General features: G+C 40.3%; 3 protein-coding genes and 1 long non-coding RNA gene across 4 annotated transcripts; 1 reads left to right on the top strand and 3 right to left on the bottom strand.

Moving 5' to 3' along the window:
* Nucleotides 1–1,624: 1,624 nt before the first annotated feature.
* glb1l (galactosidase, beta 1-like) lies at nucleotides 1,625–9,012 on the top strand. The gene is made up of 16 exons (XM_058081738.2): nucleotides 1,625–1,838; nucleotides 2,366–2,535; nucleotides 2,617–2,767; nucleotides 3,656–3,716; nucleotides 3,789–3,883; nucleotides 4,096–4,276; nucleotides 4,356–4,414; nucleotides 4,507–4,628; nucleotides 4,779–4,819; nucleotides 4,898–5,016; nucleotides 5,087–5,161; nucleotides 6,328–6,417; nucleotides 6,517–6,630; nucleotides 6,762–6,893; nucleotides 6,952–7,179; nucleotides 7,246–9,012. Exons 1-16 carry the CDS (start codon nucleotides 1,776–1,778, stop codon nucleotides 7,447–7,449), a joined length of 1,905 nt encoding a protein of 634 aa, XP_057937721.2. The 5' UTR covers nucleotides 1,625–1,775; the 3' UTR covers nucleotides 7,450–9,012.
* On the bottom strand, nucleotides 6,921–20,749 carry ankzf1 (ankyrin repeat and zinc finger peptidyl tRNA hydrolase 1). Its single transcript, XM_078795419.1, has 26 exons — nucleotides 20,669–20,749; nucleotides 20,251–20,400; nucleotides 20,068–20,177; nucleotides 19,885–19,987; nucleotides 19,601–19,821; nucleotides 19,025–19,134; nucleotides 18,788–18,941; nucleotides 17,985–18,207; nucleotides 17,792–17,890; nucleotides 16,651–16,827; nucleotides 14,503–14,580; nucleotides 14,085–14,234; nucleotides 13,902–14,011; nucleotides 13,719–13,821; nucleotides 13,435–13,655; nucleotides 12,862–12,971; nucleotides 12,625–12,778; nucleotides 11,659–11,881; nucleotides 11,466–11,564; nucleotides 10,326–10,499; nucleotides 10,145–10,252; nucleotides 9,195–9,468; nucleotides 9,008–9,119; nucleotides 8,770–8,937; nucleotides 8,630–8,700; nucleotides 6,921–8,532 (listed from the first exon to the last, which is right to left on the bottom strand). Exons 2-26 carry the CDS (start codon nucleotides 20,390–20,392, stop codon nucleotides 8,406–8,408), a joined length of 3,621 nt encoding a protein of 1,206 aa, XP_078651545.1. The 5' UTR covers nucleotides 20,393–20,400; nucleotides 20,669–20,749; the 3' UTR covers nucleotides 6,921–8,405.
* On the bottom strand, nucleotides 15,485–16,245 carry LOC144901513 (uncharacterized). Its single transcript, XR_013629544.1, has 3 exons — nucleotides 16,108–16,245; nucleotides 15,904–16,004; nucleotides 15,485–15,622 (listed from the first exon to the last, which is right to left on the bottom strand). It is a non-coding gene; the product is annotated as an uncharacterized LOC144901513 (long non-coding RNA).
* Nucleotides 20,750–21,280: 531 nt separating the features above from the next.
* On the bottom strand, nucleotides 21,281–22,464 carry LOC131135623 (uncharacterized). The gene is made up of 5 exons (XM_058081746.2): nucleotides 22,309–22,464; nucleotides 22,105–22,205; nucleotides 21,686–21,823; nucleotides 21,483–21,604; nucleotides 21,281–21,411 (listed from the first exon to the last, which is right to left on the bottom strand). The coding sequence occupies exons 1-5, from the start codon at nucleotides 22,333–22,335 to the stop codon at nucleotides 21,350–21,352; spliced, it is 450 nt and encodes a 149-aa protein (XP_057937729.2). The 5' UTR covers nucleotides 22,336–22,464; the 3' UTR covers nucleotides 21,281–21,349.
* Between the last annotated feature and the right edge of the window lie 106 nt (nucleotides 22,465–22,570).

Below are 22,570 nucleotides of genomic sequence, written 5' to 3' on the forward strand. Positions count from 1 at the left end.
AAGGGGAAGTGCTGTTTGCCTTCATGAGAGTTTGTAATTCCCGCGTGATCTTAACGCTCAGCTCCGTGGCAGGAATGCGTTCAAGCCAATGGAGTACATAGTCTGGAAAAACACAGCACTTTTGCACCTGTTTCCCATGTCAGTCTTCTGTATAAATAGCGCCAACTAGTGGCGTCATTAGGCCTATTTTATTATTTATAATAAAATAAAAAATAAAAAATAAAAAATAAAAAATAAAAAATAAAAAATAAAAAATAAAAAATAAAAAATAAAAAATAAAAAATAAAAAATAAAAAATAAAAAATAAAAAATAAATAAATAATAATAAAAAAATGAATAGTTCAACAAATTAATGAATGAATGTTCAGTGTGAATGGTTGTTTGTCTATATGTGCCCTGTGATTGGCTGGCCACCAGTCCAGGGTGTACCCCGCCTCTTGCCCCAAGACAGCTGGGATAGGCTCCAGCACCCCCGCGACCCTCGTGAGGATAAGCGGGAGAAAATGAAATAATAAATAATAAATAATAAATAATAAATAATAAATAATAAATAATAAATAATAAATAATAAATAATAAATAATAAATAATAAATAATAAATAATAAATAATAAATAATAAATAATAAATAATAAATAATAAATAATAAATAAATCATATATTTTATTGTTTCCCCCCCCAAAAATCTAATCAAATCTAATCTAATCTAATAATAGGGCAAAAGCAGGCTAATAAGTAAGCCAATAAGCAGGCTAATACTAGCCTACGACTACTACTAGGACTTTGACTTGGTCATTCCAAAGTCTTCATTTCGAGGTGGACTTGCTGGTGTGTTTTGGATCATTGTCCTGCTTCAGAACCCCCATGTTGGTTTCAGCTTTCACCCCTTCAGGGTTTTTTTTGGACAACAGAATTTATGGTTCCATTTATCACAGCAAGTCTTCCAGGTCCAGAAGCAGCAAAACAGCACTAGACCGTTACACTGCCGCCACCATATTTTACTGTTGATTTAATGTTCTTTTTCTGAAATACTCCAGCTGGGACACACACAACTTTTGTCTCATCAGACCATAGAGTATTTCCCCAAAGAGTAGAGGTTGCTGGCCATTTCTGGGAAGGTTCACCAGTGTTCCATTTTTTGACCACTTGTGGATAAATGGCTCTCTCACTATGGTTTGCTAGAGTCCCAAAACTTTAGAAACTGCTTCATAACCTTTATAAACATTTCCAGATTTTTGACAATCTGAAACATTTAAGTGTGACAAACATGTACTCAAAATATAAATATATATTTTTAAATGTGATGATTACTAAGAATGCTTGTCATAGACGTCACTATTCCGTGTGATCAAGTTAGCTGCTTTACTCGGGCGCCATCTAGTGTCAAAGTGAAATAAAAATGTAACAGTTTTGGGAGTCATTTTTAAAATCAAGTGAAATAAAATGCATCAAATGATTAAACGTATTAAAAAAGGTAGGGATATGCGCAAATATTACCCATTACCCCCAATGTCTTGTAAGTAGTATATTTTCAAATTACAGTATTATTATTTTTTTCATAAGCTGACAGGGTTCGTGATGACTTTAACCTAACGGAGTTTAGGACCCGGAAGAGGGTCCATAGTACGTCACATGATGGCGCCTGGTCCTACCCACTAACAACAAACCACTAGAACGTTCATACTTTTTTAAACTGCTTAGTCCTCTAAACACAAACAAAAATGTTTAGCTTCTTTTAGCTTCTTCAGTGAGGAAACAACAACGAAGGAAGCAGACATGTGTCGCAGTGTGCTGCTGTTCATCTGCATAGTGAGCTGTGTGTGGTTATCTTCCCATGCGGTAAGAATATAGACAATAATTACAAAAGAACCTGTCAAAGTTCATTAATACTACTACTTTATGAATAATTGGCTTTTCTTTAGTTTTAACTAACCAGATACAGTCCAGTCGTCTGTTCCACTGTGGATAATTACATACTTGAAAATTCAATAAAGTTTTTTTCTACGGAATTCACGTTCCAAAACTTTATTTGTACCATGGGGAAATTATTAAAGTATGTGACAGTGACATACTTTAATAATTTCCCCAGTACCCGGAGTACACGGAGTCACATACTTATAATAATTTTCCCATGGTACAAATACAGTTTTGGAATTTGAATTCCAAAACTTTATTGAAGTTTCAAGTATGTAATTAACCACAGTTAAAAACGATTAAAGTATGTGACTTACACCCTCACAATCGATACAAGTGCTGTTTAGATTTTTTAAATTCCGCTCCCCCAAAGGTAAAACTGCTCCCGTTTGATTGACAGATGATGGATGGATGGATGTCACTAGAACTCTTACAACCAGTTTGTCTTCCAGGTGTCATCGGGGAGATCATTCACTATAGACTACAAAAATAACTGTTTCCTAAAAGACGGAAAGCCTTTTCAGTACATCTCTGGCAGTATCCATTACTCCAGAATTCCACGCTTCTACTGGAAGGATCGTCTGCTCAAGATGTACATGACTGGGCTCAATGCCATCCAAGTGTAAGTCTGGCGAATCACAATATTCTCTAATATAATGTGTTTCTTTGTTATGTATGTTTTTGGCCTATTCATACATTGCAGATATGTGCCTTGGAATTTCCATGAAACCGTAGAAGGGGTCCACAACTTCTCAGGGGACAGGGATTTGGAGCATTTCCTGGATCTGGCCAATCAGACAGGTCTTTTGGTTATCCTGCGCCCGGGCCCATACATCTGTGCCGAATGGGAGATGGTGAGAAATGACATCATTCATTCATTTTCTACCTCTTATCCTCACAAAAGTCGCTGGAGTGCTGGAGCCTATCCCAGCTGTCTTCGGGCGAGAGGCGGGGTACACCCTGGACTGGTGGCCAGTCAATCACAGGGCACATATAGACAAACAACCATTCACACTCACATTCATACCTATGGACAATTTGGAGTCGCCAATTAACCTAGCATGTTTTTACCCAGAGAAAACCCACGCATGCACGGGGAGAACGTGCAAACTCCACACAGAGATGGCCGAGGGTGGAATTTAACTCCGGTCTCCTCGCTATGAGGCCTGTGTGATAACCACTCGTCCAACGTGCAGCCAAATTACATCATTCATTCATTCATTCATTCACTTCGCCAATTAACCGAGCATGTTTTTACGCAGAGAAAACCCACGCATGCACGGGGAGAACGTGCAAACTCCAGAATTGAACTCCGGTCTCCTAGCTGTGAAGTCTGCGCGCCAACCACTCGTCCGCCGTGCAGCCAAATGACATCATTAACTAACAATCTGAACCTTAGAGGTTCTATTGTACATGAATATGGAAGTTAATGATGTCATTTGGCTGCACGGCGGACGAGTGGTTGCCGCGCAGACTTCACAGCTAGGAGACCGGAGTTCAATTCTGGAGTTTGCACGTTCTCCCCGTGCATGCGTGGGGTTTTTCTCTGGGTAAAAACATGCTAGGTTAATTAGCGACTCCAAATTGTCCATAGGTATGAATGTGAGTGTGAATGGTTGTTTGTCTATATGTGCCCTGTGATTGGCTGGCCACCAGTCCAGGGTGTGAGGAAAAGCGGTAGAAAAGGAATGGATGAATGAAATAATAATATTTATCATTGGTACGAACATCATCTCTTGCAGGGGGGGTTGCCGGCTTGGTTGCTTAAAAACCCAACCATTGTACTACGCTCCTCTGATACAGGTACAAAGTACAAATGTTAATTTATATACATTTGTTTTGGTCTCGCTTTAAATTTATCGTTTTCTTCTTCAGATTATTTACAGGCAGTCACTAATTGGTTCGCTGTTCTCCTCTCCAAACTGAAGCCTTGGCTGTATATTCATGGTGGAAACGTCATCAGTGTGCAGGTAAAGAACCCAGCAAGTTTAACTGAATATTATCCGGTTTGTTGATATATTTCTTACACACAGCGACCAAAGCCGTATGTAATTCGAGGACCACCTGTGTAAATCTTGTTGGGGGAAACGGTTTTGGTGATGGTTCCATCAGCCTCTTGTAATGCATCGTGTTCCATTTGATTTGATATTGTTAGCGTTAACGTTATTTTTCCAAAGTGCAGGTTGAGAACGAGTACGGAAGCTACTACGCTTGTGACTACAACTACATGCGTCACCTGCGGACTCTGCTGCGAGTGTTTCTGGGTGAAGACATCATCCTTTTCACCACCGATGGAAACACGGACAAAGAGATGCGATGCGGGACCCTGCAGGGCTTATATGCCACTGTGGACTTTGGCACAGGTTGGCTTATGCAGGGTGTCTTCTATTTATAGAATGCGCTTTATATCAAGTTCTCAACTTCTACTGTTCTTTTCACCAGGCGACAACATAACTGAAGCCTTCAGACGTCAAAGACAGTTTGAACCTCAAGGTCCATTGGTTAGTTACAATGTTGTGATCCAATTTATTTAAAAGAAATAATAATAAGTGTTGCTTAATGATATGATAATACAAAATCACTGTCATTGCAGGTCAATTCAGAGTTTTACACGGGCTGGTTGGATCACTGGGGAGATCAGCATGCTATGGTTGATACTCAGAAGGTCAGCAGAGGGTTAGCGGAGATGCTAACCATGGGGGCAAATGTCAACATGTACGTCCCCGCTAAACCTTAATACAATTTATTTTTTTCTGCAGTTAACCACATCCAACAAGTTCTCCTTTAGAAAGAAAGAACGATAACAGAAATAATCAGTTCCAGAGTCAAACTATAAGAGTAGACTAATGAAACATGTCTTGGCAGGTATATGTTTGAAGGCGGCACCAACTTTGGATATTGGAATGGTAACGGTTACATTTGCTGTAAAAAGGATGTCTGTTTCTTCAATTGAGTTCATGAGTTCGATCTCCTCGCCCCAAAAGGTGCCGATCATGACACCAGGTTCCGTCCTGTGGTGACGAGTTACGACTATGACGCCCCACTGACTGAGGCAGGGGACCTCACAGAGAAGCTTTTGGCCATCCGAGACGTCATTAAACTGGTACATTAAACTCATTTTAATGCCAGGTCATTTCTACACATAGTGAATGCGGTTTTCTTGTTTTCTACAGTTTAAAGCCATTCCCCTTGGACCCATGCCGCCCGCGACCCCCAAGTTTGCCTACGGGTTTGTGACTCTAAAAAAGGTACGCGGGTATGACTTGTGGTTATTCCCATTAAATCTTGGCCAGCATGCATACATTGATTAGATCTCCAAAAACAGTGCTGACATTTTAACATAAAAATATACTGCATATATTTTGTATATTATGAATTGCATCATGGACTGACGATGAGAGTCGATGTAACGTCTGACACATTCCATCACAGCAGGTTGGAAATGATTGGTTTAGATCAGTGATTCCCAAAGTGTGGGTTGTGACCCCCTGGTGGGCCATGAGAGGTCATTAAAAATATGATTCATTCATTTTATACCACTTTACCTCACCAGGGTCGCGGGGGTGCTGGAGCCTATCCCAGCTGTCTTTGGGCGAGAGGCAGGGTACACCCTGGACTGGTGGCGAGCCAATCACAGGGCACATATAGACAAACAACCATTCACACTCACATTCATACCTATGGACAATTTGGAGTCGCTAATTAACCTAGCATGTTTTTGGAATGTGGGAGGAAACCGGAGTACCCGGAGAAAACCCACGCATGCACGGGGAGAACATGCAAACTCCACACAGAGATGGCCGAGGGTGGAATTGAACCCTTGTCTCCTAGCTGTGAGGTCTGCGCGCTAACCACACGACCGCCGTGCCGCCCAATATGATCAATTTTTGCAAATATTAAAATTGCATGATAAAAAAATATATTTATAGGCCTAACTAAATAACCTATTGAGTGTTATTGACCTGTCACAATATTTTAGGAACCTTATACAGTCATATATCATATATCATATATTATGATTGGAACGTAGCAGCTCTCTGGTCAACATGCCCAGTCTTGAATGCAGTTATGAAAAGTATGAGAATTAATTCTGTCTTGTGTGTACACCACTGATTAAACGTTTGGGCTTCCTTTATCCCCCTGCTTTCATTTCAATCCTGAATCTTTATAATAATAATAATAATAATAATAATAATAATAATAATAATAATAATAATAATTTAAGTGCTCTGAGAACGCAGCTTTCGTCTGTACTGTTTATAAGATTTTCAAGTGGGCCCTGAGTTGGTAAGGTTTGGGAACCCCTGGTTTAGATAATGTATCTTAGGATAGTAAGATTAGTGAAAATTGATTTAGTAATTTCAGGGGGTGGAGCTTTAAGTGCCTTTTATGCATAAAGTACATTATATTACAGGTGGGCAACATCAGCGGCTTGTTGGACACCCTTTCCCCCATGAAGCCTGTACAGTCTCGGTACCCTTTGACCTTTGAGGATATCAAACAGGTAGTGTCGCTCTGACAAATTGAGTAAATATGTCTTAAAACACGGAGAACTTCCCGGAATGCCTGTGTGTCTGAAAGCTAACGAGGCTGTTATGTTCAGTTCTATGGATACGTGCTTTATCAGACCATGCTGCCTCGGGACCTCACAGAGCCCACGCCGCTCATCTCCCCGATGAATGGAGTTCATGACCGTGCGTATGTGTCTGTCAATGGGGTAAGCCCTCACAATGGACCTTTGTTGTATGCTTCATCGCGTGTGCGGGTCAGGTTAGGGGTGGCGGAGAGGTCGGTGTTTATTCTTCAGGTGTTTATTGTATCTAATAAGCGATTTTTTTTTGTGAACAGGTCTTCCGGGGTCTCTTAGAGAGGGACACTGTACTGGTGATGAACGTGACTGGACGGCAGGGGGACCTTGTGGACATCCTTGTGGAGAATATGGGCAGGGTTGACTTTGGCAGCCACATTAATGACTACAAGGTAAACAGATGCAATACAACATATTGCTTTTCTTCCATAATCCATAATATCATTCCAGGGGATCATCAGCAACCTGATCTTGGGTCAAGATGTACTAACTGACTGGAACATGTACCCTTTGAACATCGATGGAGCCATTGCTGCTGGATGGCCTCACTCACTTAACAAAGAGTCCCCTCCTGAACTTAAAGTCGGACCTTCTGTCGGGCCCACTTTCTACATGGGAACACTGCAACCCAATGGCGTCGCGTGGGACACCTTTCTCAGGCTTACGGATTGGACAAAGGTAGCGTGACCCATTTAAAGGCTTTGTACCCGTTTCATGATGGTTCTTTTTTTTTTTTCTCCCCAGGGTCAGGTTTGGATTAATGGCGTGAATCTGGGGCGATACTGGCCAGTAAGGGGGCCGCAACAGACCCTGTATGTTCCCGGACCCTTGCTGAGCACCACCATGCCCAACAACATTACAGTGCTGGAGCTGGAGGGGGCGCCAGCACATTTAAGGGTCCTCTTCATGGACAGACCTCTGCTCAAAGTTGCAGCTGACAAGTCATGATGAGTTTGGAAGCGGACAGTAACATCCGACCCATGTTTTTTACCATTTACCATTATGGGCTGCACGGTGGTGGGTGGTTAGTATGCATGCCTCACAGCTAGGAGACCCGAGTTCAATTCCACCCTCGGCCATCTCTGTGTGGAGTTTGCATGTTCTCCCTGTGTGCATGCGTGGGTTTTTCTCCGGGTACTCCGGTTTCCTCCCACATTCCAAAAACATGCTAGATTAATTGCCGACTCCAAGTCCTGTGATTGGCTGGCCACCAGTCCAGGGTGTACCCCGCCTCTCGCCCCAAGACAGCTGGGAAAATGAATGAATGAATGATTTAGCATTAACACTACTGTTCTTTAAAGGAGCATTATGGCCACCCAGGAAAAGAACCCAGACTATATACACCCTGAAATCACCTTTTTTCTTGGGGTTGAACGAAAATGCAATATTACACGATTCAAATGAGCAAATTTCTATAGAGCAACATGTTATTCTCGAGACAATTTTGACATTTCACTTAATGACATTACAACTCTATTCCTGTATTGTGCATACCCCCTTGAAATACGAGTATTTTCCCCCATTGTATTTCAGTTTTATTCTTTGGCTATCACAACTTTTTTCTTATTTTTTTTCCTTTTTCTAATATGATTTTTTTTCAGTATGTAAAACACAGCACCTTCACAGTCACAGTTGAACAGGAATGGTCTTCAATACCATTATGGAAAATTTCTGAGTGGTTACTTTTCATTTTAATCCGAAAAGATGAAACAACCAACTTCTCAGACATTTCCATAATTGATACATATTTCCATAACATTCTACGTTGTTATTTACTTTTTTTTTTACTTTTTACAAAAATAATTGCTTCTGAAAGATTTCCGTGGCCTGGTTCAGCAGCCGTTTGGGAAGCCCTGCTATAAAGGACACAGCCGTAATAAAAGTCCAACTGGAGTACCTTCCTGTTAGCTCTTTCCTGCTGGAGTATTAGCTTTCCTGTGTGCCTGCACACATCGAGGGGTGCAGAAGGAAAAATCGAGGTATTGGAATGGGATCTTTCCCTGCAGAGACTCTCCACACTGCCAACACCTCCTGATTGAAAGGCACGTACCACAACACAAAGTGACAAATCAGACACAGAGTGGACATTTTCTGACATTGTGTGAAAAAACACAACGAGGGTCTTTACTTGATGTTCACCGGGTTCGCTCCTGCTGTAGCTGCTTGTTGTGCCAATCTCTTCTCGGCCGCCAATGCTCTCTGTCGTTAAAAGAGAAACATATTGTACAAATTATGGCAATAAATGACAAACAAGGTGCGTGAACTCACCTTCTCCCGATCGGATAAAGCAGCAAACCTTTTCTTTTCCTCTTCTTCCAGCTCTTGTTTCCTCTTTTCATCCTTCTGTGTTTTTTCCCGCTGTTTTTTCAGCGCCCTTTGAGCCTTCTTCTTCTCCATCTTCATAGATTCGATCTCCGCTGTTAACGGCCCGGGTATCTACCGGGAGCATGCATGCATGCATGCGTTGAGTCATACTTTACGTATTTATCCGAGGTGAGGCACTTACCCGCGCCTTGTTGTAGTTATATTTGTCAGGATTGTCACCCATGTACTTCCGATATACGTTCCTCGTGTACTTGTCAGGGCTGACATTATACGGCATCTGCCCTTTGTCGTCGCTAGTGGAGCACATCCGTGTGTAAGTCTGGATGACATCGACAAGGCGTTGAGATTTTAAACACAACATTTCCAACCTGCGTGCCGGGTCTGCTCCAGCGTCCAACAGCAGCCTGATGATTGCCTTCTGAGAAGCTGCCGATGCAACATGCAGCAGAGTGAACCCCGAAGAGTCGATGCGCTTATTAAGAAGACTTAAAGGATTGGCAGCGTCCACGGCGTCGCCCTCTGACTGCTCCGGAGTCTCTCCGGAAAGATGGAGTAGTGTGCACAAGGCATCCGCATCCCCAATTTTGCAGGCTGTGAAGAGGGCATCTCTCATGTCGTACTCCCATGAGTCATCTACTGCTTCTAGGGAGGGACAATGTTAATAATAATGTTAATAATGTTTAATCATTTAATACTAACGCTAACAATGAGCGCAGAAAGCCCCTCCCTACAACCCTCCATACTAGACACACACCCACACACACCCACTGCCACCCACCCACCCACACAGTAGGGAGACATGGCATGGCACTGAGGATCAAGGAAACGCCACATTTGGGGCCGTCCGCACTGGGAGGAGCCGCATGCCGTGCCATCGGGGGACTAGCACCCTGCCCCCCAGCTGCCGGCCGGGTTGAAGGAACCCAAGGATGGCACCCCCTCAGCAGACCCGACACAACCCCCGGTGTGGAGGACCCCCCCCGAGGAAACACTGGAGTTAAAAGCTAAAGACTAAGAGCATAAAATAGGACTAAAAAGATAAAAACGTAAGAAAAGTTTAAAATATTACTTAAAAGCCTTACAGCACCCTCTACTGGCAGCAGTAGTAAATGCAATGACAACATGGCACCATAAGAACAAGTGATGGTGAGATGAAGCCCCATGAAGCATTGATAAAAAAATCAAAAATGTTGTCAAATGTTCATCCATACTCTCTAGTTGAACCACTAACAACATTCCTAAAATGTTGATGGAATTGAACGACTTCCAACAGTATCTCATCTGTGCGTGTGACAATGTCACTGAGGTGCAAGCTCACCTTCGGCTTGTTTCTTCCGCCTACTCTTGTTCTTTGATTGTGTCGGCTGAGGAGCGTCTTCTTCCTCGTCGTTGTTGTCCATTTTGTTGTTACTGAGCTTTGCTTCGTCTTAAAAAAAAAAAAGAATAATAATTTTAATTGCTTTTAATAAAAACATTTTCTGACTACACTTAAGACTCACCCTCTTCATTCTTTTCTCCCTCCTTCTTCTTTTGTTTCCTTCTCTTCCTCCTAGTCTGTCTGGAAGGTTGAACATCAAACTCTTTGAGGTCCTGGGTTCCGATTGTCAGCTCCATCATGACAAGCTGGATGTCACCGACTTGCTCCTCGTCTGAGCTGCTATGAGGAGCCTCTGCTGAGTTATAAACAAGAAAATTAGTACTACTATTAGCGCGCAGACCTCACAGCTGGGAGGCCCAGGGTTCAATTTTCCACCCTCGGCCATCTCTGTGTGGAGTTTGCATGTTCTTCCCGTGCATGCGTGGGTTTTCTCCCACATTCCAAAAACATGCTAGGTTGATTGGCCACTCCAAAATTGTCCATAGGTATGAATGTGAGTGTGAATGGTTGTTTGTCTATATGTGCCCTGTGATTGGCTGGCGACCGGTCCGGGGTGTACCCCGCCTCTCGCCCAAAGACAGCTGGGATAGGCTCCAGCACCCCTGCAACCCTCATGAGGAAAAAGCGGTAGAAAATGAATGAATGATCATCAATTCCATGTCAACACTATTATAGGAATCCTGATGTTGTGATTCAAGTGGGATTTGACACATTATTTGGTTCACCTGCACAATACATTTGATTGATACATATAGTGAGTTACAAGTGCTACATCCACTTTACATTGAAGTGAAATGTACCCAAAGCCCCTGGATTTTCTAATCCGGGTTCTATTCTGCAGACATACTTGGTGTATATACAGTTGACATAGTTGACTTTAAAAAACAAATACATTTGTTTCGTTTGTCTTAAAAGTGGCTCATGAATTAAAACATGCAGGATGCGTGTGTGTTAAATTTATGTGAGGAATGGCTTGCATGCATGTGAGCAGGAAGAAAGCGGGCTATAGCATGACTGAATGCTTGCACCCCCCCGCCATTACCATACCAAACCATAACAGAAGCTATTTCATTACTTTAGGCCTGGCAATACTTTTAACAAATTAAGTGAGCGCTAACATTTTCGACTTCCACAAATGTGAAAATATAATTATAACTGACTGTATTTTGCAGTGGAACAACATGTATAATTCCAGTGTATTCCAGGGCGATACAATCATTCTCATTACATTTGCAGCGGTTTACAACTGCGCTCATCATACCTTCTTCCTGCTTCGTTTTTTGCGGTGATGCCGGCTGGCCAGTCTTCTTCCATGTTTTTTTTGATACGTTGCTAAAGGTTGAAATGTCGGTGTCCTTCCCTGTGCCGACATTGTTACATTATAACCAATCACTGTGAGAATACAAGCATGTACTGTACAATGCAGCAGTATCAGTACGTCATCCAGTACTTACCATGGACATGAACCGTGGAAAGCACATTGTGTACCCGCTGTACTTCCCGAAAGGTTGCCCGGCGTGTGGCGAAGGGAATGCTACGGATCCTGGAGTCCTTTTTGTGTAGCGGACTCGTGTTGCTGCCAAAGAAGATAGCTTTATTGTAGCTTGGGGCTCGTACAAATACAGCGGATGCTTCCTTCAGGTGTTCAGCCCAGGTCACCACAAGATCCTGAATATCCTACAAAAATGGTAATGGTTTGATTTCATTTGAACATGCATCAGATAACAATTGAATGCATCACATAATCAGTTCACAGTTCCACATGTCCAAAAGGAGTAGGAAGAAGCAAAGCTTATTAAATCCTACCCCTCCATCTGGTACTTACAATCAGTAACTGTTACATTTGTTCACTTCCTGCTTTCCTAATATAATTTTTTATTTTTTTTTTATGTAATTCAATTATATTTTTAATTAAAATTAAAAATAAATAAAAAAATAAAAAATATTAAAATAATAAAAAAAAAATATTTTTTTAATTTTTGTCCCGTACCGAAGTACAAGGTGATATGAGCATCCAATGACATAATGTGTACCATAGTAAGTGTCAATATAGTGATATATATAGCACATCATGACTGGTTCAAGACTCTTCATCCTTGTATTTAGCAAACATCAACTGCTTGTATTGTTTCTTGAATTGGCTCATCGTTGTGCATTGTTTGATTTCCTTACTCAATCCATTCCATAGTTTGATTCCACATACTGAAATCCTATGGCTTTTTAACGTAGTCCTAGCATAGAAGTGTTTCAAATGTACTTCTTCCCTGAGATCATATTTCTCCTCTCTTGTAGAGAAGTATTGGATGACATTTTTAGATAATTGGTTGTTTTTAGCCTCATGCATTATTTTAGAAAAATGGATATCAAATTATGAAGAAGCAACTTTGGATCTGAAAAGGTTAGAAGTCAGAGGTTCTTGCCTTGACGAGCGCTGCTTCGTTGTAACGTCTCAGAGCGGCTCCAGCAGACTTTGGCGTGTGACTCCGGTTTTGAGAATCTCGGAGTCCTTGGGCAGTGCCCCGCTTTGCGCGAACAGTGTATCGGTGGAAGGTCTTGTGCTGAAGGACTTCTTTTCTGAGGGGAAAAAATACATAATGTTGAGACGCTGTCTTTGTCCTGTTGGGCTGGTCAGCCTAAAAAGGCGTAAACAAGCATACCCCTGGAACACAGCGCCAGCAAAATGGCCACCGCCTGTCATGAGGACGACCCACAGCGTCTTCGTATTAATGGACTTTAAGGAGGATACCAAGTCTTGCTCTTCATCTGACTGACCAGAATCAAATAATATTTAATACACACTTTAATCACACATCAATAGCTCGTGTTATGAGATTATGAATAAAAGCCTGACGTTCTGGCCAACAGGTCTGGTGCTTGTGGGTCTGACCAAACATTACTGGCACCTAGTGACCAATGTAGAATACTACATTCAATGGCATATTTGAATGTCTTTAAAATGCCTTGTATGCATATTTTTGACTATTTATAGGCCATATTTAAACAATTATTCATATATATTTGAAAAAACACAATTGAGTGAAGCCACAAAAATCCAGAGCTGGCTAAATTCCGGCATCAAGACTAGATTTTGGGCAACATACATTGAATACACTACTGTGTGACGTCTGAGACTTTGTAAAATACTTACATAGTAGTATAATTTGGCCATTCAGAATTATATAAATAACATGTGATAATATTCTAAAAATAAACAATATGGCAGGACTTACTTTTCCCTGTAGGACACAGCGGTAAAAAGATAAGTACTGTCCTTCTGAGTTCTGGAACAACACTTTGCTTGAGAGCCGACCGGTCATTAAACTGGTCTCATCCAGGTCGCCATTGTCCGCACCAGCGGCATGACAGCTCGTTCCCCTTTGGTCCCCGTCTAATTCTTCTTCCTCGTCCTCCTCGGAGTCAGACTCTGAACCTGAGATACTTGACAAATCACCTGTAAAGTGATAAGCGAGTGATCAGTATTCAGGTGTGCAAAGCATTTTTTTTTCCCCCTTACCGTCTCCAGTTTTTCTCTCAAACTCCTCAGTGGTGACCGGGGGCAGTCCTGACATCTTCAGTCTCAAGTTGAATCGATGCCAGTCAAGTTTGTAGTGCTCCATCTGGAATTTTGACAGAAAAATATTTGACTTTTTTCATAGCAACAACAGAACAGAATATAAAAATTGGGACTTGGAATCACCTGTTCCTCACGGTTAATAAAAGAACATCTACAGGCCAAGCACACCATCTTGTCAGAGACCTCTCTGACATTCCGCTCACTGGCAACCCCTGATTCTTTATCCCCCAAATCTGAAAAAAACATGAAATTCATCCATGACTAACTTTAACATGAACACTGCTTTGTCAAATGCAACACGCATACTTTCAGTGGTTGGCTCGTCGTTAGCATTCTGTTTTACCAAGGATTTCACTTCTCTGACTCCTGTTAAGGCTTCATTTTGGGAGCACAGGTCAAATATGGAGTAGTGCTCCGGACAAGCTGTCGCTAGTGCTGCTGGCTTCATGTAAACACCTGAAAAAAAAACATTGGAAGCACAGGTGTTGTGTTCTAGGGTAACACATAACACTACAGTCCGTTGGTATTAGCATATTAGCAACAAGCCTTACACATACATAAATATACTATTTACAGTCATTACAGGGTGACGGAAATTGAACAAAATTAATCACTTTCGACACGCGAGAGACAAAAGTCAGACAATAAAACAGCAACAATTATTAAATATGTACATATCGATTAGAAATCACTGTGTGTACGTTATTTTAAACAACCTACTGACCATATATCGCCCGGAAGTACTGAAGAACACGGCGTTGGGTGTAGTTGCAACAGCCTGTCTCTTCTTCGTGTGGATTTACTGGGAAACACAGCACAAAATTGCAACAGCGCCACTCATTGGCAGAGTATGTGAAGTGAAATGCTTTTTGCAGTCAATTAGCTTGTTTTTTGTGTTTTACTGTAAATTATCACCTTATAGGTTCATTAAATCTGTCTTAAATGCGTGTGTGTATAAATATATTTCTATATATTTTATTGTATTGTAGTCCAATTGTGTAATTATTACTAAAATATTTGATAAATATATATACAAATGTTTTTTTTGTTTTTTTAAAACTAATTTTCTTAGAGCTTTCATTGTGTTGGATAAAAATGTACCTTTTTCTACATGTTCTTCTAGAATGCATCTTTCAGAAATATATAATTGTTTGACACATTTTGTTTTGGGCATAGACCCATTTTACAATAAAAGAAAATATCAATCTTAAATTTAGATGATTCTCATATTTGTTGAAATACTGAAATCTGCAATCTTTCAACACTGTATACATGAAACTGCATCTGACCAGGATGAATATATTCATTAAAAAACATCTTTATTAGAAAACAAAACAAATCAAAAACACTCAAAACAACAAGCAGCAAAACTACTTGGGTATTCTTTGTTTTTTCTTCGATCGTGTGGTTGGACAATGGTTCGAATTTTGTGCTGTTGGGAAAGAAAAAAAATATTTCACTGTTTGAAATAACTTTAAATACAATTTTTCAAGCTATCCTTACATGCCGCCTGATGAATTGTAGTCTTTTGCAGACGCTGTTCCAACTCAAATTTCTCATTTGTGAGGCTTTGAATCTTAATTTGGGCATGCTCTATTCTTTCCCGTAACTCCCTCTGTTGTTTTCTGGAAGATGATGCACATACAGCAAATGTTTATATCAGCAATGCATCATTTCAATATGTACAATGATAAACATAATTGTACCCCTGCACTGCAGCCTCATCATTCAGCCGTTTAGTAAGGTCTCTTTCCTCTTGCAGAAGAACACCAAATTGCTGTAGCATATCTATAACTTCCTTTCTCTCAATCAGCAACAACTCCCTCTCCTGTAGTTCCACCTCCCTGCAAGAAGCATTGTTAGTCATTTAACAATTGCATTCATCAGTATTGTTAATTCAAGACCTAAGTATACTATCGAATTTGGAAACACTTATTCCATAAAATGAAGGTAATTTATTCACTTGTGAATACTGTTCAAATATTTTTTACCTTCATTTTGAAGGTAGAATATCAATGGCGGAAATTAAGGTAGGAAGTGAGCTGTCAAATGTTTCGTTCATTAAGCAACATAAGTAAGTACATCATATAAGTTGTGACAAAATGTGAATTTAACTAGAACATACAATCGGCGTGTTTCCTCCTCAACTTGGAGTCTTTTCTGTCGTGTCTCATTCCGTTTTACAATAATTTCCTCGATGTCTTCCTGCCGCCATTCGACGATTTCCTGCAATGAACGAGACACAACGACACACATAAAGCTCAAACCCCAATTTAAATGTCACCCCATCAAATAATAAAATATTATGATGCGAATTAATTTGTCTTACTCTTTGAGATAACATCCACCTCATCATCAGCTACAAATGGGCAAATACTTGCACTGTCCTTGTCGTTTAGTGTGATGAAGAAAATTGTACAATCGTCACGCTACTGAGGCGTCGCATCAATTATACGTCACAGGTGTGTTACCTGTTACAAAATACCTTAAGTCGCAACAACTGCATCCACGCATCACTAATTGGCACCAACTATAAGCAACTATCAGGGTTTCTGACTACAGCTTCAAAACACACTTTTAGTATAATTTGTATGCAAATTCGTCCGTCTAAGTTACTTTGCCAAGGCTTTACAGATAATGCTAGCCAGGTGTCGGTGTCGTGAATGGAGCTATTAATGGTAATCTTTATACAGTATATAAAGTTATCAATTAACGACACATTGTTGTCCTGATATCAAGCGTTAATAATGAATAAGTGGTTGATTAAATTAGTTCAAAACTTCAATTGCAATTGAAAAGTGATGTGTGGTGCCAGTCCCTTCAAGGATGACTGCTCTACCTTAAACGTGCCACCAGATGTCGTTGTCTATGCAAGGAATGACGCTGCAAAGCGTTTGTTGACACGTTTGTTTCCTTCTCTTCCTCCTATTCTGTCTGGAAGGTTGAACATCAAACTCTTTGAGGTCCTGGGTTCCGATTGTCAGCTCCATCATGACAAGCTGGATGTCACCGACTTGCTCCTCGTCTGAGCTGCTATGAGGAGCCTCTGCTGAGTTATAAACAAGAAGATTAGTACTATTAGCGCGCAGACCTCACAGCTAGGAGGCCCAGGGTTCAATTTTCCACCCTCGGCCATCTCTGTATGGAGTTTGCATGTTCTTCCCGTGCATGCGTGGGTTTTCTCCCACATTCCAAAAACATGCTAGGTTGATTGGCCACTCCAAAATTGTCCATAGGTATGAATGTGAGTGTGAATGGTTGTTTGTCTATATGTGCCCTGTGATTGGCTGGCGACCGGTCCGGGGTGTACCCCGCCTCTCGCCCAAAGACAGCTGGGATAGGCTCCAGCACCCCTGCAACCCTCATGAGGAAAAAGCGGTAGAAAATGAATGAATGATCATGAATTCCATGTAAACACTATTATAGGAATCCTGATGTTGTGATTCAAGTGGGATTTGACACATTATTTGGTTCACCTGCACAATTCCATTTGATTGATACATATAGTAAGTTACAAGTGCTACATCCACTTTACATTGAAGTGAAATGTACCCAAAGCCCCTGGATTTTCTAATCCGGGTTCTATTCTGCAGACATACTTGGTGTATATACAGTTGACATAGCTGACTTTAAAAAACAAATACATTTGTTTCGTTTGTCTTAAAAGTGGCTCATGAATTAAAACATGCAGGCTGCGTGTGTGTTAAATTTATGTGAGGAATGGCTTGCATGCATGTGAGCAGGAAGAAAGCGGGCTATAGCATGACTGAATGCTTGCACCCCCCTGCCATTACCATACCAAACCATAACAGAAGCTATTTCATTACTTTAGGCCTGGCAATACTTTTAACAAATTAAGTAAGCGCTAACATTCTCGACTTCCACAAATGTGAAAATATAATTATAACTGACTGTATTTTGCAGTGGAAGAACATGTATAATTCCAGTGTATTCCAGGGCGATACAATCATTCTCATTACATTTGCAGCGGTTTACAACTGCGCTCATCATACCTTCTTCCTGCTTCGTTTTTTGCGGTGATGCCGGCTGGCCAGTCTTCTTCCATGTTTTTTTTGATACGTTGCTAAAGGTTGAAATGTCGGTGTCCTTCCCTGTGCCGACATTGTTACATTATAACCAATCACTGTGAGAATACAAGCATGTACTGTACAATGCAGCAGTATCAGTACGTCATCCAGTACTTACCATGGACATGAACCGTGGAAAGCACATTGTGTACCCGCTGTACTTCCCGAAAGGTTGCCCGGCGTGTGGCGAAGGGAATGCTACGGATCCTGGAGTCCTTTTTGTGTAGCGGACTCGTGTTGCTGCCAAAGAAGATAGCTTTATTGTAGCTCGGGGCTCGTACAAATACAGCGGATGCTTCCTTCAGGTGTTCAGCCCAGGTCACCACAAGATCCTGAATATCCTACAAAAATGGTAATGGTTTGATTTCATTTGAACGTGCATCAGATTACAATTGAATGCATCATATAATCAGTTCACAGTTCCACATGTCCAAAAGGAGTAGGAAGAAGCAAAGCTTATTACATCCTACCCCTCCATCTGGTACTTTTACAATCAGTAACTGTTACATTTGTTCACTTCCTGCTTTCCTAATATAATTTTTTAATTTTTTTAAATTTAATTCAATTATGTTTTTTTAATTAAAATTAAAAAGAAATAATTTTTAATTAAAAAAAATTAAAATATTAAAATAATAAATTAAAATAATAAAAAAAATATTTTTTTTGTCCCGTACCAAAGTACGAGGTGATATGAGCATCCAATGCCATAATGGGTACCACAGTAAGTGTCAATATAGTGATATGTATAGCACATTATGACTGGTTCCCTGAGATCATATTTCTCCTCTCTTGTAGAGAAGTATTGGATGACATTTTTAGCTAATTTTAGGTTGTTTTTAGCCTTATACATTATTTTAGCAAAATTGATATTATGAAGAAACAACTTTGGATCTGAAAAGGTTAGAAGTCAGAGGTTCTTGCCTTGACGAGCGCTGCTTCGTTGTAACGTCTCAGAGCGGCTCCAGCAGACTTTGGCGTGTGACTCCGGTTTTGAGAATCTCGGAGTCCTTGGGCAGTGCCCCGCTTTGCGCGAACAGTGTATCGGTGGAAGGTCTTGTGCTGAAGGACTTCTTTTCTGAGGGGAAAAAATACATAATGTTGAGACGCTGTCTTTGTCCTGTTGGGCTGGTCAGCCTAAAAAGGCGTAAACAAGCATACCCCTGGAACACAGCGCCAGCAAAATGGCCACCGCCTGTCATGAGGACGACCCACAGCGTCTTCGTATTAATGGACTTTAAGGAGGATGCCAAGTCTTGCTCTTCATCTGACTGACCAGAATCAAATAATATTTAATACACACTTTAATCACACATCAATAGCTCGTGTTATGAGATTATGAATAAAAGCCTGACGTTCTGGCCAACAGGTCTGGTGCTTGTGGGTCTGACCAAACATTACTGGCACCTAGTGACCAATGTAGAATACTACATTCAATGGCAGCATATTTGAATGTCTTTAAAATGCCTTATATGCATATTTTTGACTATTTATAGGCCATATTTAAACAATTATTCATATATATTTGAAAAAATACAATTGAGTGAAGCCACAAAAATCCAGAGCTGGCTAAATTCCAGCATCAAGACTAGATTTTGGGCAACATACATTGAATACACTACTGTGTGACGTCTGAGACTTTGTAAAATACTTACATAGTAGTATAATTTGGCCATTCAGAATTATATAAATAACATGTGATAATATTCTAAAAATAAACAATATGGCAGGACTTACTTTTCCCTGTAGGACACAGCGGTAAAAAGATAAGTACTGTCCTTCTGAGTTCTGGAACAACACTTTGCTCGAGAGCCGACCGGTCATTAAACTGGTCTCATCCAGGTCGCCATTGTCCGCACCAGCGGCCTGACAGCTCGTTCCCCTTTGGTCCCCGTCTAATTCTTCTTCCTCGTCCTCCTCGGAGTCAGACTCTGAACCTGAGATACTTGACAAATCACCTGTAAAGTGATAAGCGAGTGATCAGTATTCAGGTGTGCAAAGCATTTTTTTTTCCCCCTTACCGTCTCCAGTTTTTCTCTCAAACTCCTCAGTGGTGACCGGGGGCAGTCCTGACATCTTCAGTCTCAAGTTGAATCGATGCCAGTCAAGTTTGTAGTGCTCCATCTGGAATTTTGACAGAAAAATATTTGACTTTTTTCATAGCAACAACAGAACAGAATATAAAAATTGGGACTTGGAATCACCTGTTCCTCACGGTTAATAAAAGAACATCTACAGGCCAAGCACACCATCTTGTCAGAGACCTCTCTGACATTCCGCTCACTGGCAACCCCTGATTCTTTATCCCCCAAATCTGAAAAAAACATGAAATTCATCCATGACTAACTTTAACATGAACACTGCTTTGTCAAATGCAACACGCATACTTTCAGTGGTTGGCTCGTCGTTAGCATTCTGTTTTACCAAGGATTTCACTTCTCTGACTCCTGTTAAGGCTTCATTTTGGGAGCACAGGTCAAATATGGAGTAGTGCTCCGGACAAGCTGTCGCTAGTGCTGCTGGCTTCATGTAAACACCTGAAAAAAAAACATTGGAAGCACAGGTGTTGTGTTCTAGGGTAACACATAACACTACAGTCCGTTGGTATTAGCATATTAGCAACAAGCCTTACACATACATAAATATACTATTTACAGTCATTACAGGGTGACGGAAATTGAACAAAATTAATCACTTTCGACACGCGAGAGACAAAAGTCAGACAATAAAACAGCAACAATTATTAAATATGTACATATCGATTAGAAATCACTGTGTGTACGTTATTTTAAACAACCTACTGACCATATATCGCCCGGAAGTACTGAAGAACACGACGTTGGTTGTAGTTGCAACAGCCTGTCTCTTCTTCGTGTGGATTTACTGGGAAACACAGCACAAAATTGCAACAGCGCCACTCATTGGCAGAGTATGTGAAGTGAAATGCTTTTTGCAGTCAATTAGCATTAGCATAGTTTTTTGTGTTTTACAGTAAATTATCACCTCGTAGGTTCATTAAATGTCTTAAATGTGTGTATAAATATATTTATATTTAAATCTTAGAGTACTAAACACATGCACGTTATTTGTATTGTAGTCCAATTGTGTAATTATTACTAAAATATTTGATATATACTAAAAAAATATGTAATTTTGAGGGAGTTTTTTAAAATTAATTTTCTTATAGCTTTCATTGTGTTGGATAAAAATGTACCCTTTTCTACATGTTCTTCTAGAATACATCTTTCAGAAATATATAATTGTTTGACACACATTTTGTTTTTGGCACAGACTCATTTTACAATAAAATAAAATATCAATCTTAAATTTAGATGATTCTCATATTTGTTGAAATACTGAAATCTGCAATCTTTCAACACTGTATACATGAAACTGCATCTGACCAGGATGAATATATTCATTAAAAAAACATCTTTATTAGAAAACAAAACAAATCAAAAACACTCAAAACAACAAGCAGCAAAACTACTTGGGTATTCTTTGTTTTTTCTTCGATCGGGTGGTTGGACAATGGTTCGAATTTTGTGCTGTTGGGAAAGAAAAAAAATATTTCACTGTTTGAAATAACTTTAAATACAATTTTTCAAGCTATCCTTACATGCCGCCTGATGAATTGTAGTCTTTTGCAGACGCTGTTCCAACTCAAATTTCTCATTTGAGAGGCTTTGAATCTTAATTTGGGCATGCTCTATTCTTTCCCGTAACTCCCTCTGTTGTTTTCTGGAAGATGATGCACATACAGCAAATGTTTATATCAGCAATGCATAATTTCAATATGTACAATGATAAACATAATTGTACCCCTGCGCTGCAGCCTCATCATTCAGCCGTTTAGTAAGGTCTCTTTCCTCTTGCAGAAGAACACCAAATTGCTGTAGCATATCTATAACTTCCTTTCTCTCAATCAGCAACAACTCCCTCTCCTGTAGTTCCACCTCCCTGCAAGAAGCATTGTTAGTCATTTAACAATTGCATTCATCAGTATTGTTAATTCAAGACCTAAGTATACTATCGAATTTGGAAACACTTATTCCATAAAATGAAGGTAATTTATTCACTTGTGAATACTGTTCAAATATTTTTTACCTTCATTTTGAAGGGAGAATATCAATGGCGGAAATTAAGGTAGGAAGTGAGCTGTCAAATGTTTCGTTCATTAAGCAGCATAAGTAAGTACATCATATAAGTTGTGACAAAATGTGAATTTAACTAGAACATACAATCGGCGTGTTTCCTCCTCAACTAGGAGTCTTTTCTGTCGTGTCTCATTCCGTTTTAGAATAATTTCCTCGATGTCTTCCTGCCGCCATTCGACGATTTCCTGCAATGAACGAGACACAACGACACACATAAAGCTCAAATCCCAATTTAAATGTCACCCCATCAAATAATAAAATATTATGATGCGAATTAATTTGTCTTACTCTTTGAGATAACATCCACCTCATCATCAGCTACAAATGGGCAAATACTTGCACTGTCCTTGTCGTTTAGTGTGATGAAGAAAATTGTACAATCGTCACGCTACTGAGGCGTCGCATCAATTATACGTCACAGGTGTGTTACCTGTTACAAAATACCTTAAATCGCAACAACTGCATCCACGCATCACTAATTGGCACCAACTATAAGCAACTATCAGTGTTTCTGACTACAGCTTCAAAACACACTTTTAGTATAATTTGT

The sequence above is a fragment of the Doryrhamphus excisus genome, linkage group LG12 (assembly GCF_037039965.1).
Source record: "Doryrhamphus excisus strain RoL-2023G ecotype Guam linkage group LG12, RoL_Dexc_Guam_v1.1, whole genome shotgun sequence".
NCBI classification, from domain to species: Eukaryota; Metazoa; Chordata; class Actinopteri; order Syngnathiformes; family Syngnathidae; genus Doryrhamphus; species Doryrhamphus excisus.